This window comes from Passer montanus, unplaced genomic scaffold (genome assembly GCF_014805655.1).
Source record: "Passer montanus isolate IOZ18808 unplaced genomic scaffold, ASM1480565v1 scaffold21, whole genome shotgun sequence".
Classification (NCBI taxonomy): Eukaryota; Metazoa; Chordata; class Aves; order Passeriformes; family Passeridae; genus Passer; species Passer montanus.
Genome location: NW_024366703.1, coordinates 319,002 through 337,838, shown reverse-complemented (window position 1 = coordinate 337,838; position 18,837 = coordinate 319,002). Strand labels below are relative to the sequence as shown.

The window sequence follows — 18,837 nt, the reverse complement described above, 5'->3', positions numbered from 1 at the left end:
CCGTGTTGCAAAACCACACAGCATAATGGATTACACAAGCCAACTCACAAAGGCTATCTCAAAAACTTTAAAGTCAGGCAGTAGCACTTAAATATATCACACAAATTAATCAGCACCTCAAAATCATGCAAACTACCCCATGACTCCCCACATATTATCCAACACTCCACACCTAAATCAAAGGACAATTAACTCAGTGACTCTGCTATAGAATATACTTAACAGTTCAATTATCACAACACTCCCTATTCCCTATCAATACCTTCCAACTTTAAATTAGGAAAAAGAATTCTCTTAGAGATGCACATCTAAAATCTCTCTGCTTTCACCAAAGCTCCTAGACTTCCAAAGGGCATCAATTAAAGTATCTAAGTAAGCATTAGTTAAGTTTGACATGAAGCTAAAATGTCACCACCTATATATCAAGCTGGAAATGCAGCATGAGCATGCTGCAGCTCTGTCACTGACCTCTTGCCTCAATTCACTCTCCATCTTTGTAGCAATGCCATGCTCACGTTCCTCCATGCTCACTATTAACAAGTATTTCTAACACTTCACTTGCTACTGGTGCATGTTACATTGCTAATACCACCTTAGCAATTTAGAAACAAACCTCATTCTCCTTTCACCTGCCTTCTGTCATTACTTCTCTTCTAAACCTAACCTTAACTCTTGATATCTTTGTTGACCAAGATTCTTCTTCTCCTTTGTACACAGAACTTTGATTGGGAAAAGAAGAACAAAAAGAGGAGCAGGGCAGACTGCGTGGCACTTGCTGCACAGCACTGCTATTTCAGGCATGCAGAAATGCTCCTGAACTTCCTAAAAACAGTACGACATTTAGTCACAAGGCTAATGGCCCTGGCCAGCATGCAAACCAGTTCCTTACAACATAAGTTCCTCCAAGTGCAGGATTGCATGTACTCTTGCATTTGGCAGCTGCAGGCAGCTTTTCTGATGCTGCCATCTCCTCAGTTTGGGTGAAAATTTAAGCACTGAACAAGTGTCTTGCATGTTGTGGAAACCATCCAGCAAGTTTCAGTACCAGGCCCTATTCATTATTCTTCTTCGTAAATTTATCACAGTTAAATTTTATTTTGGACTATAATATTCCTTATTTCTTGTATCTCTGGCATCAGATTTAATTTATGTAGAAGACAGCTATATTCTTTAGTCTCTTCCTTTTTCTGTAACTTACCTCCTTCCAGCTACTACTACTCTTAAATGCCAATATATCTTCTAGGTTCCACTACTGTTTTTCCTTCTCTTTCAATTTTCCAGGTAGAATTCTAACTCCCTGTATATGGCCTCAGCCTGTACTTCTTCCCATTTAAACAAAGCTTGTGAAAACGTTATATCCCACTGCAGGAAACCATTTGTGTAACTTTTCTTCACACCACATCATTTGTTTGATGACTAATCCCCAGGTTTTAGCTGTGCTACAGTTTCCTTGAGTGTGCTGATTAACAGATTCAGAATTACTTTGCTCCTTGTCATTTCTTTCAAATATTGCAGCAAGAATCTTCTAAATCACAGCTTCTGGCAAATACTTACATGATAAGCATACAGCTAAAAACAAAATTTTGCAGATGTCAAAATGTTTTACAACACTTATGGATCACAAACCTTTCACGTCAAAATTATCAGCTTTCTTATCTTTGCTATTAACTGCTTCATAGGGCTATATAAAATATGTGTATAAAAATATATGTATATAAAATATTTTTGATTCTTGCCAATTTCTAAAACCTGAGCCTTAAATACTACCAATAGCTGCATTTATTAAAGGCTTAAGCTACAAATTAGATCAGATAGTTTTACTTATCAGCTATTATAGAAATACCTGTATTTTTTCTCCTTTTTCAGTAACTTATACAGTAAGATCTGAAGACTTATGGTTCATTGTACCAAACTACTTTCATTAGGAAGGAAATGTGGAAGCATTATGTGTTAAACCAAAAAAGTCTTTTTCACACAATTTCAAAACAGACATTGCTTCTAGTTACTAAATCCAGTTTTCATTATTTGCCAGGTTAAAAGTTACTTGCAGCAGGATGCAAAATTGAATCAGGAAAATGGAGCTGAGCTACTGACACAGGCTAAGCATGTACCACTCTTTCTGTTCTCAGTCATGCTTCTGAGAAACACCAAACATTTGAAACATTCTATCAGACAATGCAACCTGACAATTAATTACTGTTTCTAATCTCCCCTTTCACACAACACCAAATACCACCAAATTCAACACTAGCCCTTTCAATAAAAGCACTTTTCCTCAGACACAAAATCTACCCTCTGCAATTGTCCTGTGTTTTGTTTTAACTTCCAAGATCTTGAGGGCCATAAGATACAGGCCCATCTGTAATCATTTCAATGAACCTGTGCCATCTTTCAGGGACTGTGCCACAACACCTTCATATGGATGGCAAACAGTGTAGTCAGGCAAGCAAAAAGACTAGTTTTTTAAAGATTCCAAAACATTTAATTTGACTATAAATTATTTAGACCAGAATCTAAGTTTATTTGACCTTTTTAGGTGGTTTTATGTTGTTGTTGTGGTGTTTTTTTTGATTTTGGTTGGGGTGGTTTTTTGTGGGTTTCATTTTTTGTAGTTTTTGTTTTGCTTTGGTTTTTTAGGGGGGTGGGAGGAAGTTCTTTTGCTTGGGTTTTTTTTTGCAGGGAGTGGAGGGGTGGGGGGTGAGATGAGATTACCCAGTAGGTCTTTTTCATCTCATACCATCCAATCTCCACATTCTACAAAACCAGGTATCCTTTTATTAGAATTACCTAGTAGAACTACATAGGACTACTTCCCATATAATTTTGCCCTCCTGCCTTTCTATTTTGCCATCTCCTTTTGCTTCAATGCAGCAAACTACTGCACAGCTTTAGAAATTTGCAGGAGCCAACAGAAATGCTTAATAAAAACGTTTCACCAGTGTCAAGAAGCTAAATGCTGTTTTAACAAACAAACACGGAGTTTGGGAATTCTAAAACAATACATGTATCAAAGGACAGCAAAATAGCATCATTCCTTCTGGATTTTCTTTGAATTAACAGTTAATTAGTGATTATTTTTTACATTTTTTATACTATGTAAAAAACACTTGTACAGTTTGCCTTTAACTAAAGGTACTATTTCTAAATTTTGTTTTTACCTTCAATTCCAAGACATTTCCCAGTTTCTCTAGAAAGCTTCATGGTATGTTAACACATCGATATTTTAAACCTGACATTGCCTTTTTGATTAAATGCAGCAGTTAAATGGCATTTAATAATCATTAACATATCCTGAATCTTACGCATTATCTAAAACTCTCATTCCCTCTTCCATGATCAATGACATTAGAGTTACATTAGTTTTCTAATTATCAACATCCTTGAGACTATATTAAGCTTGTACTTTTGACAGTAAAAACCATTTGATGTCAGTATTTAAAAAATATTCTTTAGAAATGAGAGAGGGAGCTCAGAGGTACTGTTCGTTCATTTTGGAATTCTGTACAGATTCAATTACATTTATCTGAGTTACCTTTGCACAAAGAAATGTCCACAAAATATAGAAGAAAAAAATTAAAATACTCGAAATGCTTCCTTTGATAGATGAGGTTTTGCAAATAAAACCCTAGCTAAGGCCTAGGAAGGTGAAGAAAAACGTAATACTACAAGATTCTTTTTAAAGGGTCCATGAGATCTCATTTTTCTACAAGCCACCTTACCTGTACTCGTTTGTTTTTCCATAAGATACTGTAAGCCTCAAGAGAAAAGGGCAGGGGCCAATGATTAGTAATTAAAGTGATTATACTACAACATGAGCTCATTCTAGATGCAGCATGGAACTGGTCAGCACACCAAGTAGCGTTCAAGACACAAAAGCATGCAGAGAGAACGCAGTCCACGGTCCGAATCCTGGAGACACCAAGGCAATCCAGTCATCTCACTTCGTACCTGCCTGTACGGCAACAGCTAACAAAGGTTATTCGGTGAAATGCATTTACGCATCTTAGGCAACCACAAACAAAATCCACCCCAAAAATCTGGAAAAATTCAGATTTATGTTCCTCCTCATTCCCACAGCAGAACCCAACGTTTACCTGGAATACTTTCTACTGCAAAGGGAAACATTTTAGTCTTTTTTTTCTGTGTAACTCTGCATAGATCTGCAAGTCTTGAGCCACTGCCTTTCAAACTATCCTCTTCATATAACTATTTTGTCTTAGACACAGGACAAAAGAGTGGCATTTCTAAATGTTCTTTTCAGCTCTGTCTGGACTAAGTAGCATTAATAGCAGACAAAAAATAAACCTACATTAAGTTTATGAACCAACATGGAAAGCTCGAGAACTGTCCTAAGTTAGTGCTTCAGGGTTACTATGATTGATCCAAACCAAATAATCTGCATGCCTACAGTATTTCTGTAGAAGTATTTTCTAGGGGAATTAGCAGGGACTAACACATTTTGTAAATCAGTTTGGCCCCATTGATCCCCTATTAGCATATACTGTGCTGGGACACATACTAAATTTCAGTAGAAACATGAACAAAAATGTTGAAAATACACAGCAGTCTCCTTCAAAAGAACTTCAGAAAGCACTGAACTCTGTGGTCCTGTACCAAGTAACAAAGCTCAGAGATTTACCTTGACTAAAAAAAAATTTAAGGCATGCTGAGTCAAAAGACTCCTCAGGTATACGGAGGAGCTATGTCTATAAGATCAACAGGCAAGACACACAACACTTCAGAGACAAATCTACACTTTTTATTTTTCCTTTTTCAGGTCTTCACTGTCAAATCTTACCCATGCCCTCCCACTCCCTTCCTCCAGAGGATACTGGGATGGTGTCTTAGGTGGCACTCACCAAGACAGTGTGCTGCAGTAAAACAAGGGTCTCTCCCTCCCAAGCCTGCCCCAGCTGCAGCCACAACACTGCAAAGCAACCACGGCATGCACTGTCTCCAAAAGCCATGCTGTGTCAGATGAGTGGAGGGAGATTTGCTGCACACAACGTAACTATCTCTCAGATGGTGTTTACAAGAGAAGGAAGAGGGGAGTAAGGTAAGAAGGGAGAAGGGAGAGAGTGACCTTCAGGTTCTTAAAGATCAATACCCTCTCTAACTGGTTCAGGGCTTTGGGCTGTTCCCCACTACTTAGCTCCAGTTTGTTGAGGAGACCTGAAGAAATCTGTGAAAGATAGGCAAATGCATGGTTTAAACAAAGCAAAATAAACTCAGAGAGAAGAATAACCTGGCAGAGTGCAAGGCTGCAGGGCACACTCCTGGCATGCACAGCAAAGAGACAGTACAGGATAACTGCACAGAGTGGACACAAGACAGAGCATCACTTAACCAAGCCGAGAGCAGCCATCACTTGGAAAGGGCAGCCTTCCTAAATTCAGTCACCTTCACTTCACATCCGTACACAGGCCATACACAGCCTGGTTCCTGCTGTACATTAACCTGATCTCTTTTAGCTTTCCATACACCAGCCTACCATCATCACAAATCCTGTGACTTCTCCCACAGCAAGGGAAACAAGCAGTCTTTAGTTTACCATACAAGAAGTAAAGCCCTAAGCTTTACTAGGTTTCAGATTCCTACAACCAAGCATTCAATCCCTCAAAACACTTCTATAATGGTTCTGAAACCTTACCCTAGGCTGTCCCTTTTCTCAACTCATTGAAAATAAAACAGAGTGGAAGCTATAAATTGTATATTGAGTGTTAAGTTGAAGGGTGGTTATTTCTTCTATAGCACTTTTCCCCATCCTGTTGCTCTCAACAGCAGCATCTATTACCTTTATTGACATTCCTCATATGGAATATAAAGAATATAGAAGTATAATATGGAGTGCCTCAATAGGACCTCAGTTCAATAAAAAATTACTACATCAACAATCATATAAGGCCACATAATGGTATTTGAAATACTGAATCCAGCTGTTAAAAACCTCACTGTACTGATCAAGATGGTGGTGTTGAACAAATCCAGAACTTCCACCCTCAGAAAACTGTACATTTAGAGAAAGGGAGATAAAGAAAAGTCTGCTTTGATTTGGCTGCTAATAGAAATGACATTGATCATGTAAACTAAGGTGCCCACCACAGAATGCTGTACCTGCTATAAGTTACCACAGCTTTTTCTACAAAAGCCAATTTCATGCTCTCATGCTGTTTCACCAGCCTCAAAAAACTGTCCTTCCACACAGAAGGAACCGGACAAAAATATATCCCAAGAGCTCAGTATTAGACCTGTAGTGAATGAAGAATGATCAAAAAGAAGCTGGAGAGAGAGCAGAAGACAGCAGATAAGCAGACAATGACACCATCAGGTCCCAGAACTTGCTGGGGTTTTCTAGCCCTCAGCAGCTGATGACTGTTCCCAGAATCCAGACTGTCTCACTTAGGCAGCAGTATCATTAAAAAGACTTGCCACTGGACTATCTGGACTTTAATCCCACAGAACTAATGAATCTATGTCCATTTATGTGGTTAAACATGCTCTTTCAGTGAACTGAGACTTGTAGAAACGAAGAAATACAAGTGTGAGAACAAACAAAAAGAAATGAGCGCAAGCCAAAGGCAGGAGCAGAACAGTCAACACAGTGCTGGGTCTTACCTTCTTCATGTTCGTTCCCATGTAGCTTTTAGGCTCTTCTTTAAACTGAGGCAACCTGAAATACAAAGAGCAAGCCAAAATACATAAGCTTATATGTATTAACAAGAAGGGGAAAGAAACAGGCTGATCTTTCCAGTTACGCTGCAGATACTAAAAAACCCAAATTAGGTTTTCTTCATAAAGAGAGACTCTCCTAATATCTTTTCCTGCCAAAATCTGACAAGGGAAAGAACCCACACAAGTATACATGACAGGTGCTTTGCACGCTATTACCTCTAATGGCTGTTTTTCTATATTGATTTTCCTGCCTTGTAAAGAACATTTATTTTCCTTCTGTGTATGTTCTGTGCAGTGGACTATTTACATTTGTTCAAAACAGGTTTCTGTGATGCTGCTAAAAACAGCTGCTGAGTCAGAACACTTGTAGTGTACATGTTATTACTAGTCATGGCAATTCTTCTTCTCTTTGAATTTGTACAAACCCCAGCACTTATCCTGTGTTCTGTATCATATAAACACAACTGTGGAGGGCAGCAGATGTACATTAAGTTGAATCTTTGGAGATAAGCAGCTCCCATCTCAGAATGAGGTAGACTGCTCTCACCTGTGCTACCAAACAACACATACAGCTCTACAATTCCACACACTCTGCTCTCTCTTCTTTACTACAATTCTCTCTTTACTTGATGAGGGTATAAAAGCCTTAGAGCACAGTTTTGGCTGTTTCTTTTTCTGGAAAGCAAGACAGCTGAATCACCCCTGCAGTTGCTGCCTTTGCTTTGCATCTCTAGCCCAATGTCCACAGGCACAGATGGTGATGGTGTCTCTGAGCCTTATCAAGAAGGACAGAGGAGAGGATTACACAGTAAGTAATGAAAAAGCACCAAGTAAAATTCACATATGCATTTAGAGAAAAAGTAATGTGGTTTCTCCTCTTTGAGGAGATTGATTCTGCCTTTGCCCAACATTCATTCAGTGCACGATGCAGGGCACACAGAGGAGAAGAAAACTGAGATCCCACTGGAACTGTGTGACAATGGGAAAAAAACATGATGCAACTGTGTTTCATAAGCTGTCAGTTTCACCAAAATATTTTTCTACTAAAGGTATATATGTACCTGTAAAAATTTCCTTTTTACAATACCCAGAAAAAGTCTATGATTACTGCAATTTGGAGAAACAGTTTTGAAATTAATTAACTTACTTGAGTTTTAAAGAAGTCATCTTAATTACCGAAAGGGTGCTGAAAAGGGCAGAATGTTTGTCCAAGACACACAATTTCAAGAATTTTAAGTGTTCTTTGATGTGTGAGGTCAAAGCACTCAGCTAGAAATCAAGTGTGGATATTCAACAGTATTTCTGTTCTCTCTGCTAAAGAGAGCTATATTTTTTTAGAGCACCTTTTTTCAGTAAAGTTTGCATTCTCTGTCCTGAAACTGGTTCTCTATCCTAAAGCTCTTCATTACTTGGCTGTCCATCTCTCCTCAAAAGACACCTTAAACCAGGCAACCTTCCGTACCTCTGTCTCCCTGCAGTCTGACAGGGTCAGCCCTAGAGAAAAGTGCCAAATCCTTCATCCCCTTCCACCTCTAAATAATGACCATTTTGGATGATTTTTCTGAGGGTCCTTAAGTGGAAGTGTGGAATCTTTCTGTCCTTAGAGGGCCATCTCGGCAATGCTGAGGCAAACACAAGCAGGTTTACCTTGTGAAGAGCAGCTGCACCATGTCGACCAGAGTGTGCTCTGCAGATTTTCTCAATAACTCTGCGAAGACAAAAACAAATAACACAGGTGTCATTACTCAGTGTGATATTATCAAGAGGCTTCTTCAAGCAGACTCCCCTCCGAGTCTTGTTTACAGAGATTACGGCAAATTTATTAAAACCAGCTCCAACCCCGCGTTACTGCAAACGGCCACGGCATCACACGGTGGCGCTACACAGCTGGGGAAAAGAGCAGCCCAAACCCGTACAAACGCCCAACAAATCTTCCATGAAGTTGTAGAAAGACACAATAATATAAAGCTCAGCAGCTTTCCATGGATGCACGCTCTACAACAGAACTAGTTAATGCTGAGGAAACCTGATCAATGTGTTAAAGGCAGAAGGATGAACAAACCTACCACTGAGCCTCATTTCGAAGCATATGCGGAAGCAGGACTGCATGATCTCACACACCGACTCATTGGTGAGGTGGGCTCCCACTGGGGTGAGCAGCAACGTCCTCAACACCTGCAAAGAACAGCACCCACATGTACCACACTGCAATGATACTTGCATGCATTCCCAAGAGGGGGTTGGTTTCCTCAAAAAAGACTGCCATGAGCTGAAAACCTAAGGAAGCTTCTCCTGGAGTCATTTCAAACTGAATACTGTGCTCAAGAAGCCAATTAGGAGACAAGAATGATCTTCGGATCCACTTCCAAAAGGGGTAGGATACACTGCATGGTACCCAACATTTAAATTCAGGAATTAGATATCTGCTCAGAAGTACACAGACCAAAGAGGTATACAGTCCATAGTTTTGTCTCTACAAAAAACTTCTCAAAAATAAGTCTGAGAGCTCCATATCTTTAATTAACTCTCCCAACACAGACCATGCACAAGGTAGGATTATCAACACTACCACATTATCAAGTTCATAATTTTAAAATAATTTAATTTAAGCTTTTAACTATTTTCATTTGGAAAAGCTTTTACCACAGGTATATGAGCCATCTGTTTAAAAATAAAGTCTGTCACTAAGCTCCTGCAGAGTCAAAACATTGCTCCCTCCTCTTCATCTCTATGTAACAGGATATGTTCCATAACAGGCAGCAACCATTATGGTAATTACCATTTCTCTCCTCTTACCTGTAGGATTTTCATCAAGACAACCTCATCGCTCGCATGATCTGTGCCCACAAATCGAGCATGAGTGACAGCATCTGCCATGTTCTCCATCCCCTCTGCTGTGCCCTCATGGCTGGGATCTGAGTAACAGAATAAAAGAGATGTGTCACAGAACAGCCATCTACAGTCTGCCACCTCTGTGGGGAGACATCTACATGGAGATATTGTGTGACCTTCAGCTTCCTCAATTTATGTGACTTGCACTGAGTTGACCCAACAAGAACACAATTCATCTCCCACTAATAGAAAGGCTTTATAACTGCGAGCTTTCAGAAAGATGTATCAAGAATCTACTTACATTTGCAAAAAAATATAACTTAACAAAGAAAATAATTACAATTCCATTGTTACCAGTTGTCTATGTTTTAGAAGTTAACTTCTAAGACTGTGTCCTGTTCCCTACAATACAGCACAATCAGCTGTTAAATGCACTCAGGGCTTCCTTGGGAATAAAGAAAAAACAGCTCTTAAACATAGGGAACCTAAAATTTAGTCTCATGAGAAGAAAATGCCAAACAGGTTTCACTAAATTGAGAAGGGAAAATTGTCTCTTGTTCTACATCCCTCTCAAGGAACGAGAGCTGGGAAGGAACAGACCAGTAGCTTTCCCCAGAGAAAACAGCAGACAGACACAGTCACAGTTTAGATATCAGAGTTGCAGGCCTCCCACTCCAATCATTCATCAAGGCTCCTTCTCTCCATTTCAGCCTTTTGCAGCTACAAACAATGGTGCAGTTGAGAGAATGTTTAGGATGAGATTGTTGCCAGTAACTGTATCTTGTGCTACATTACAGTGGCTTCAGAAAAGCTGCCTCTGGCTTTGATTTCATTCTCACTTAGACAATATGGCACTGGGCAAGAATCTTGATACCCTTCCACCTAAACAGTCATTAGGAAAGAAAGGAGACAACCTAAACATTGCTTAATACCTCATTAATTGGCAATGGGGCCTCTTGAACTCCAGCAACAATGATGCTGACAGAGGAACTGAGCAAGACCTTGTAAGATTTGCAGATTCCCTCTTTGACTCCAGTAACGTTCACATCTATGAAGGGCTATAAGCCCTTGGTATTACAGAAAGCTGCCCTTATTGTGGTCCAGAGACGGCAGCCTCTACCACACTCCTGTGCTGAGGCAACAGGGTAATAAATTTCTCATAGCTGCATAAAACTGAAATGGCACCAGGGTACTTTAGAATCACATAGATCTGCATAGGAACAGCACTTTGGCATATCTTACACCTCTCTTTTAAGAACAGAGCTTGTTTACATTTGACATCGTTCACACATAGAAATCTTCCATAGTTTAGACCAAGTTCCTCTCATGGTTTGCAAAAACAAACTTCACTGAGCTTTTAAGAAGGTTGTTCTAAAACCAACTGGTCACTTTTCACTGAGTTCAGCAGCAGCACACAATAGGATACAAAACTGGAAGCATTAGGTAAGAGGCCTGGCTGTCTAAAGCAGTCCTCTGCATACCTTCAATAATGGCTTATAAACCAGGGAGAAGCTACTACTCTTCTACCAGAGGCAATAAAATCAGTCATAGGCTGGTGAGTCATGCACTCTTATTTACAGAGGTAATAGCATAAATCATCAAAGGTGATGTAGGCTCATTCTGAATTGTCTTAATTAAATTAGGCAAAGACCAGTGGTGTTACAATACCAGTACCTACATTAGCATTACTGCTAACCAACCTCAACAACCACAGTGGAAAGCAGCCCAGTGGGAATCAAGACAAAAAAGCCACTTGTTTCAGAAAAGGTTCCCACAAGGCAGTACACACAGATCCACGTAATTGTCACCTTTTCCAGGAGATGTGAGTTACTCCAGTCTTAGGGATATATTTAATCATAGTTATGGATAAACAGTCTGTGTGAAAAGGAAATGCAAGCAAGTTGTGCACATGCTTCTGTAACAGATCTGTGAGTGCTACTTCGCTGTTCTAGCCCCTACCTTCAACACCTCTCTCCCAACACACATCACGCCTGACTACTTCAGTTCTGGCTCCCTGGAACAGCACTACAAATTCAGGTCAATTTATAAAGCCTCTTGAGTTCAATTAAAAGCACAGATACTTCTACTTTGCAGAAACAAGATACAGACAAAAATCTTTGTTCCCTTGTGAGAAAACAGTACAGAAAGATGTATCGATGCCTGCTCAGAATCACTAACAAGAAGTTTGAGTGAGCACAATAACAGTTTGAAAATTGTCATCTACAATGCAAAGATCTAGACACCCCATCTAGATACACGCATTTCATACCAGGTGCAGTCTTACAACAGGTGGGCAAAAGAACAAACAGAAATCAGAAAATCCAGGCTCTGAACCAGAGGGATTTCAGGAAAGCCAGAAGCCTGCTCAGTAACACCTTTAATGGAACTAAAATAAATCAGCAAGGAAACAGAAAAAGTGGAGGGGACAACAAGCCTTCAACTCCTTAAACAATAAGTCCTCTCACTGGAAGCTGAGCAACAGCTACCTACTTACATAGTTTCCAGGAACATCAGGGAAAGTTAACTTTAGAAATGGAGTCAGAAGCTGCTGTGGACAATAAAAAGAGCACATACTTTTTCTGAGGGAAATGCAGAAAAACCCAATTCTAAAATTTAGCCACTAGTCTTCCTATAGCTAAGGTTTAAGCTCATCCAGCAGGCTGACAGCTCACTAGCTACTGCAAAACTGCTGAGCAAGGAAATAACTAATCTGCGGGATAAAAATCAATGTGAGTTTAGTATTACTGCACAGTTTTCTAGTACTTTAAAAGTTATTGTGTAATGCATCAACTAAAACTCTTGTAGAAGAAGTACTTAGAGCAGAGGATAATCACTGTAATGCTAACTATTCCTGCTAAAACACACACATGGTGAATATCAAGTCATTTTATCTGAGCTGTGATTGCACACTATATTATTAGTGACTTGCCAATTCAAACTACCAGCGACCAAAAGTCTTCAACTCTACTCAAGAATTATTCTTTTCTAACTGGTTTTAAAACACATCCCCTCAGAAATACTGGCCTAAAAAGGAGACAGATAAGCACCTTCTGACATGTGACAGAATAAAAAAACAATAAGACTGCACAAGGATTAGCAATGAAATACTTTGGAAATGGGAAAAGAAAGCCATTTTAAACAAAGATATTTATTAGACGAGTTTGGCCCTTTCTCTGCACCCTGATTTTCAACCCAGTGTGAACAGCAAAAACCAACCACTCACAGAACAGACAATGCTAATGTCACTTTTTTTAAAAAGTGGTGGCTTCACCTGTCATTATGCAGCCCCAAAACACGCTACAATATCTGCCACACTGCAATTTGCCTACCATGGTTATGCCAGCATTCTTCTCTCTTGCTCTGTATAGTTTGAAACAGATTTGTACATTAAGAACAGTTTTAAGCATTTCCTATGTTTAGGCAAGCAGTATTTAGACTACCTTTAGTCTCATATTACAAAAAGAAATTATAATACCAAAAAGCTTTCATTTAACAACAGAACCTAGCCAGATGTTCAGCCAGCACCACTAATCCCAGCCTAACTGGTATCTGGAGCAGCACAAAGGACAAGGCTGCTCTGAATGTCACCTGAAGCAACAACGAAGGTCTTAGATTACAGGCTCTGCCCCAGAAAAAAAGGCAGGCAAAGAGTCTTCCACTGCCTACTACAAAGACACACAATCACCAACAGTTACAGGGATGCACTCTTGTTGGAGTGACCCAATTAATATTCTAAACAACAGGTAGCTGAGAAAGGCTACAAATTCTAAACTCCATTTTTTCCTGCTCCTGCCTCAAATCAAGCGCTTGTAGTCAGTTGTCTGTGCAGATATTTGCTTGGACATGTGACACAGATCATAAAAGCCCAGAAGAAGAGTTCACCCCTCACTGTAATGCTGAAAGTAGTATATTTTGCATTATTGCTTAATTCTTCAGGGGGACATGTTTTACAGGCTTATTTTTTTTAATTTCGTTATTGCCCTAGGAACTTATGTCATTATTGCATCATTCTAGTTATATTTTTGTACTTAATTATATCAAACACTATCTACTAACTGAAGTCTTCATACACTTGATTTCATCCAACACTTCAATCCTTTTTCCTGCAAGTCTCTATTTTTGCTCATTTTAATTTTGTGTCTTTCCTGCAAAAGTGATTTGCACCAATGTAAAGCCCCTTTCTATCTCTAAAAAACTAAATATTTAAAGAAGCAAAAATTCCAAGGGTTCCCCTACAATGCAAAGGAGAAAAAGAAATGAGAGATCTGAACTCAGGGGGAAGGAAGACTGATAAAATTATTTTCCTTAAGTGAGACTATGTATAAACAAACATGGATAACAGGCTTTGTAATTCACACAGGTATGATCACAAAGTACTAACAGAAAAATTGAGTACTACTAACAACAGGGTGACACATTGATGGCAGAAAAAAAGCCAGCTAATGAGTAACAAGCCAGCTGAGCCACTGGAACTGACCACATGCACATTATTAGCATTTCACAGATACAAAGAAAAATGTGCAAATTTGAAAGTTTGATCAGCAGCAACACAGTCTCTGCCATGACTATTGTGGAAAGTGAAGAATACTGGCACATCACTGGACAAGGTCTGGGACTGGGCAAAAAAAATCCTCCTCACTCTAGAGCAGAAATATTAGTTCACAAACTAAATAAATCCTACTGTGTTTCTACATGTTACAACATTGTAATCCAAGCTGGTATTCTTCCCTCCCTGGCCCTCTTGCTTGGAGGGCGTTACAGAGCAGCTGGTGACCAGCACAGTGCTGCAGCAGGCCCTAAACACACGCAGCAGCCAGGGCAGAGCAGAGGCTTTGGCTCTGTCTCCAGACACGGCTGCAGCACCATGAAAGATCAGCCAGTAAGATATTAAGAAACTGCAGATGCTGATTTCCCCAGTGTTAATGACAATTTTCTTATTTCCCTAATCTCCATATTAAGACTGCAAGCATGTATCCTGGCCAAAGACACAGCTCGCAGAGATGCATTTGGCTGGCATTTTGGTAAATCCCACGAAGTCACATAACATACCTATTAGTGCATATGAGAGGAACTTATTCACAGAGGTGAGTGCCAATCCAGTTATGGGGCCTGTGGTGTCTTCAGAACGGATTACTTCCAGAAAAGGCCGAAGAAAGACATTAGGTTCAATTTCAGATAGCTCTGTAAAATAAAAATAATATTTAAAAGACAATTAGACTAGATCCATTAGGATTCATTTTCTCTTTAAGAATATACATTTTACATCTCAGAGAAAAAAGCCTGCTCTAGGTTAGTTTCAGAAGGCTGGTGGCAAGGTCAGGGATGCTTGTACATATACACACATGCAAACACACACACAGGTATATGTGTATATTTCAAATATAATGCTTTGTAAAGTTCACTTTCTTGCAATCTTCAAAACAGCTCTCTGGAGCTTTCTAAAATCTGATAGTGGGAACACTTTAAACGCCACAGAGGCCACTGCTGCCTAAAATTATGCTTTAACTCACTGGCAGATGTAGCTGCATTTTCCTATTACTCTTGGAACTGTGTAAACCCATGAACTCTATAGACCCTGTCCCACCTTCTGCCACCCCTGTAATATCCTACCAGAGATAAAACTCCACACTAATCACATGCAAAGTACAAATGTACAACCAGGTTCACTGGACCTCTTGCAGCGGTTTGCATGAATACAAATTGCATTTCTGCAACACTAAATGTCTGCTTGACAAAGACAGGAAAACCTCACAAGATACCCTAACTTAAAAATTCTTCTGTCTTGCTCTCAAAATAACTGTGTAAGCCTCTCAACCAAACAATTAAAATGGCACTCCTCTACTTGCTGTTTTGGCCAGCAAGGACCCTCTCTAAAGCTGCAGTACAAGGCAGCACTGAGCTACTGAGCTGGAGAAAAAACAACTAACAAGCTTCCTGAACTTTCCAAGATGATCAAGAGACGCTTTGGGAATGGAAAAGAAATATACAGAAGAGAATAACCAGAACTAGGGAAACTGACCAAGAAAAACAAACAAAAACCCCAAACCAAAACAAAAACCAAGACCAACCAAATAAAACAGGAGGAATCAAGATAAGAGGAGCCCCGAGGGGGATTTCGGAGAAAAAGCATTAAAAAGCAGGTGAAGGCAACCACAACACAGCTAGTACATAGGCAAAGAAGAATGCATTAAAAGTAACTTGAATAATTTTGAGACCAGAAATATTTAAGTACAACACTTGGCTCAACTTGCTGAAACATAATTTTTATTCCTAATAAAAGTTAACAAGTCTAATGGCTAATAGTGTCACAGGATCACTGGCATTTATACCCTTAATCAAATATTGAACTTATCTGTCATATGAGCTTCTTTGAGGAACGGAGAAAAAAAGACTGCAATTCCTGAATCCTTAGACATGCTGCTGCTTTTCTGTCTACCAACATAATTTAATCATTTTGCTGAGGGAAAAAACCCAAACCCCTTCTTCTGAAATTCCATTTTATCACAGTTCCTATTGAGAACCTTAAGTATTAAAGAAAAAAAGTCTGCCAGAAAGTATGTTAACATAATTGTGCCAAATTATGGCAAGGAGGCAAAGGAGGAAAAACTATACAGGGGCTTATGTTTTAAAAGTTAAAAGCACAAATTAGTACATAAAAGTGCTGTTAAATAAAACAAAACTGCAATTAAAAAGGGACTTTGGGAATAATTATGCCATCTCTTATGTTTCAGCCACCAGTTCAAATAAGACCAACACCACTCACTTGTGAGGGGTTAAAAGGAACGTGATGATTCAACCTTTTTGGCTTAAGAACAACTTCCCCAATTTGTCAGATAATATGCTGGTGTAACATTACAATTGTGTCACCTCTCAACGGCACATGGAAATCCAGGTGATCATAAGACATACTCACATTAATGATAATTTAAGGGTGCTTTATAGAGCACTTGACTGGTTACACACACTTGGACAGCATTAAATATAGTAAGATTGCTAGGGATCAAAACTCAATTTCTTCTTTCCCAAAACTGATCCCTTCTACAGACCAGACTATATTCCTGTCAATTCCTCTAGCCTCATTCAAACCAGTGAGTCCCAGGATGGAAAAGCTGCATGTGATTAGTATGAAAAATAGGATTTCAGCAGAGGTACATCACTGCACGATAGAATGAGACAATGAAGATACACTTGGTGGCAGAGCATGTATAGGGCATCACACTCTCCATTAATACATCTTTTCCACTGCACGATAGAATGAGACACTTGGTGGCAGAGCATGTATAGGGCATCACACTCTCCATTAATACATCTTTTGGGACAACAAAAAGATATTTTCTTTACAGGAGCAGGGGGAGTATGAGATTTTTCCGTTCAATTAGAATTGTAAATTTTAATGTGGCTAAAGATCAGATTCCCTTCAGTCTAACTGAAATTGCAACTTACATGAATATCACAAAAGAGCTTGTCATAATTAGACAGGGGGAGTATGAGATTTTTCCTTTCAATTAGAATTGTAAATTTTAATGTTGCTAAAGATCAGATTCCCTTGCAGTCTAACTGAAATTGCAACTTACATGAATATCACAAAAGAGCTTGTCATAATTAGGATTTAACTTAGGCACATATTGTGGATTACACAGCAATTTCAGCCACTTTCCCTAATATTCACAGATTCCAGACTTTACAGTAACAGAGCACTTTACATTAAGGTCTCTGAAACTGACGGTTTATGCTGCAAAACTGTTTAGACTGGGTAGTTGGTACTGTGCTATTAAAAAAAATAAATCAAAAAACATGCCAGACAAAAAGAAAGCATTTTTAGTGCACTAAATAACTGCTGTCTGAAAGATTGAAGTGTCAATGAAAGACCAATCCCATTGCTCACACCTGAGGAGTATACAGTTAATCACTACAATGAGCTCTTCCTACCAGAAGCATTCGCAAGCATTGAGGACTCACAAGGGTCACCAGCTCCCTTTTCAAGGCAGAACTTAATCTCGGTACTGGTTCTTTGCTTCAATGGGAAGTTTGGGAGCGCAGAAAAACACTGATACTGAAGCTATTCTTGCTGCATCCTGTCTTGAAACAGATTACTTCCACGGGCTAAAGAAGGTGCAGCATCTGAAAGTGTCACTAAAGCTACGTGGATTTTTAAATCCATGTACACACTAAAGCTACTGGGTTTTTAACACAGTGACAATTTTGCAAACAAGCCAGTAAATCAAATATATATCCTGTTCTTTTAACTCAATCTTGTTGAGGTTAATGAAGTTAGTTCAGAAGCTCTTTCCTCAACAGGTTTTCTTAGCCTTGTACGCCAAAGGTGGCAGTGTCCAGAACAAACATTGCAGCCCTTTTGGGTCAATAGCTACAACTGCAAGGTGCACTCCAAGCTGCCTTCTCCACTACATCTCAGGTTTGATCTAGAGCACAGAACAGTTGGAAATGAATAACCTTCTCTTCACGATACTTTGGTGAGGTAGTACTGTAGTCTTTAGAGAGAACTGTTCTGCCCAACAAGTTAAAACCTCACAAAAGAGACACAACAGAAGTCTTGCCATGACCTAACTGTAGAAGTAATGCTGTGCTCTCCTAAAAGTATCTAGGAACCTCAGAAAATGTAGCAAAATCGTTTATTATTTTAATAATTCCTTGTGACAATACAAAAGCTATATAAGGCTCACACTAAATGTTTGGAAGTGCATACTTGATGTTTGTAACAACAGTCCAAAAAAAATAGCTCTGAATTTTCAATTTTGGTTCTTGTTCAGTCACATTCAGGTTCAGTCATTACAAGTGAGGTAACTATTGCCAATAAAAGAATTGAGAACTCCTTATACAGATGTTTCTCCAAGTATATTTTCTAGCAAGAAACATTTCTCAGTATTTTTACCAGAAAATACAGGATGGTTCTCTACTTAAGTAACCAGTTTTGGCTCTGGGAGAAAAAAACAACCAAAGAAAAAACCCATCCAAAAACCCACCAAACCTGCAAGCACGACTTCAACCAAGGGTATTACAAGAGGAAACACTGAATAACTATCCACAAAGAGAACAAAATTTCACAAGGGACTCCTTCAAGCAGCCTTCCTTTGAAATCTTCTGAAAGCCACGGAAAAATTATATTAAAACATTACTTAGACTTAAATGAAGAGCCTGGTCTGCTTTGGGGACCAGCTGGAAAGCACTTCCCATTCTTTTCACACAGGTCCTTTCAACAAAATTTCAGAGAAGCAAGTGGAGACCAGCATCAGCACAAGACTCAGAAATGCTAAGCTAGCTTAAAGCAGTGCCTGGAAATGGAGAAGAAGGGAAAGAGTATCTTAAGTAATG

General features: G+C 39.2%; 1 protein-coding gene across 6 annotated transcripts in view; it reads right to left on the bottom strand.

The window, feature by feature from the left end:
* GBF1 (golgi brefeldin A resistant guanine nucleotide exchange factor 1) overlaps positions 1-18,837 on the bottom strand; it is a 101,280-nt gene that overhangs the window by 26,186 nt on the left and 56,257 nt on the right. For 2 of the 6 annotated variants that reach the window (XM_039708758.1, XM_039708759.1), the window contains exons 4-10: positions 14,554-14,685; positions 9,469-9,587; positions 8,739-8,847; positions 8,320-8,380; positions 6,616-6,670; positions 5,108-5,182; positions 3,720-3,755 (exon numbers count right to left, since the gene is read on the bottom strand). In XM_039708758.1, coding sequence (XP_039564692.1) covers positions 3,720-3,755; positions 5,108-5,182; positions 6,616-6,670; positions 8,320-8,380; positions 8,739-8,847; positions 9,469-9,587; positions 14,554-14,685 — 587 coding nt within the window. The remainder of the gene's footprint in view (positions 1-3,719; positions 3,756-5,107; positions 5,183-6,615; positions 6,671-8,319; positions 8,381-8,738; positions 8,848-9,468; positions 9,588-14,553; positions 14,686-18,837) is intronic. The other 4 variants (XM_039708762.1, XM_039708763.1, XM_039708760.1 and 1 more) reach the window with 3 other exon arrangements.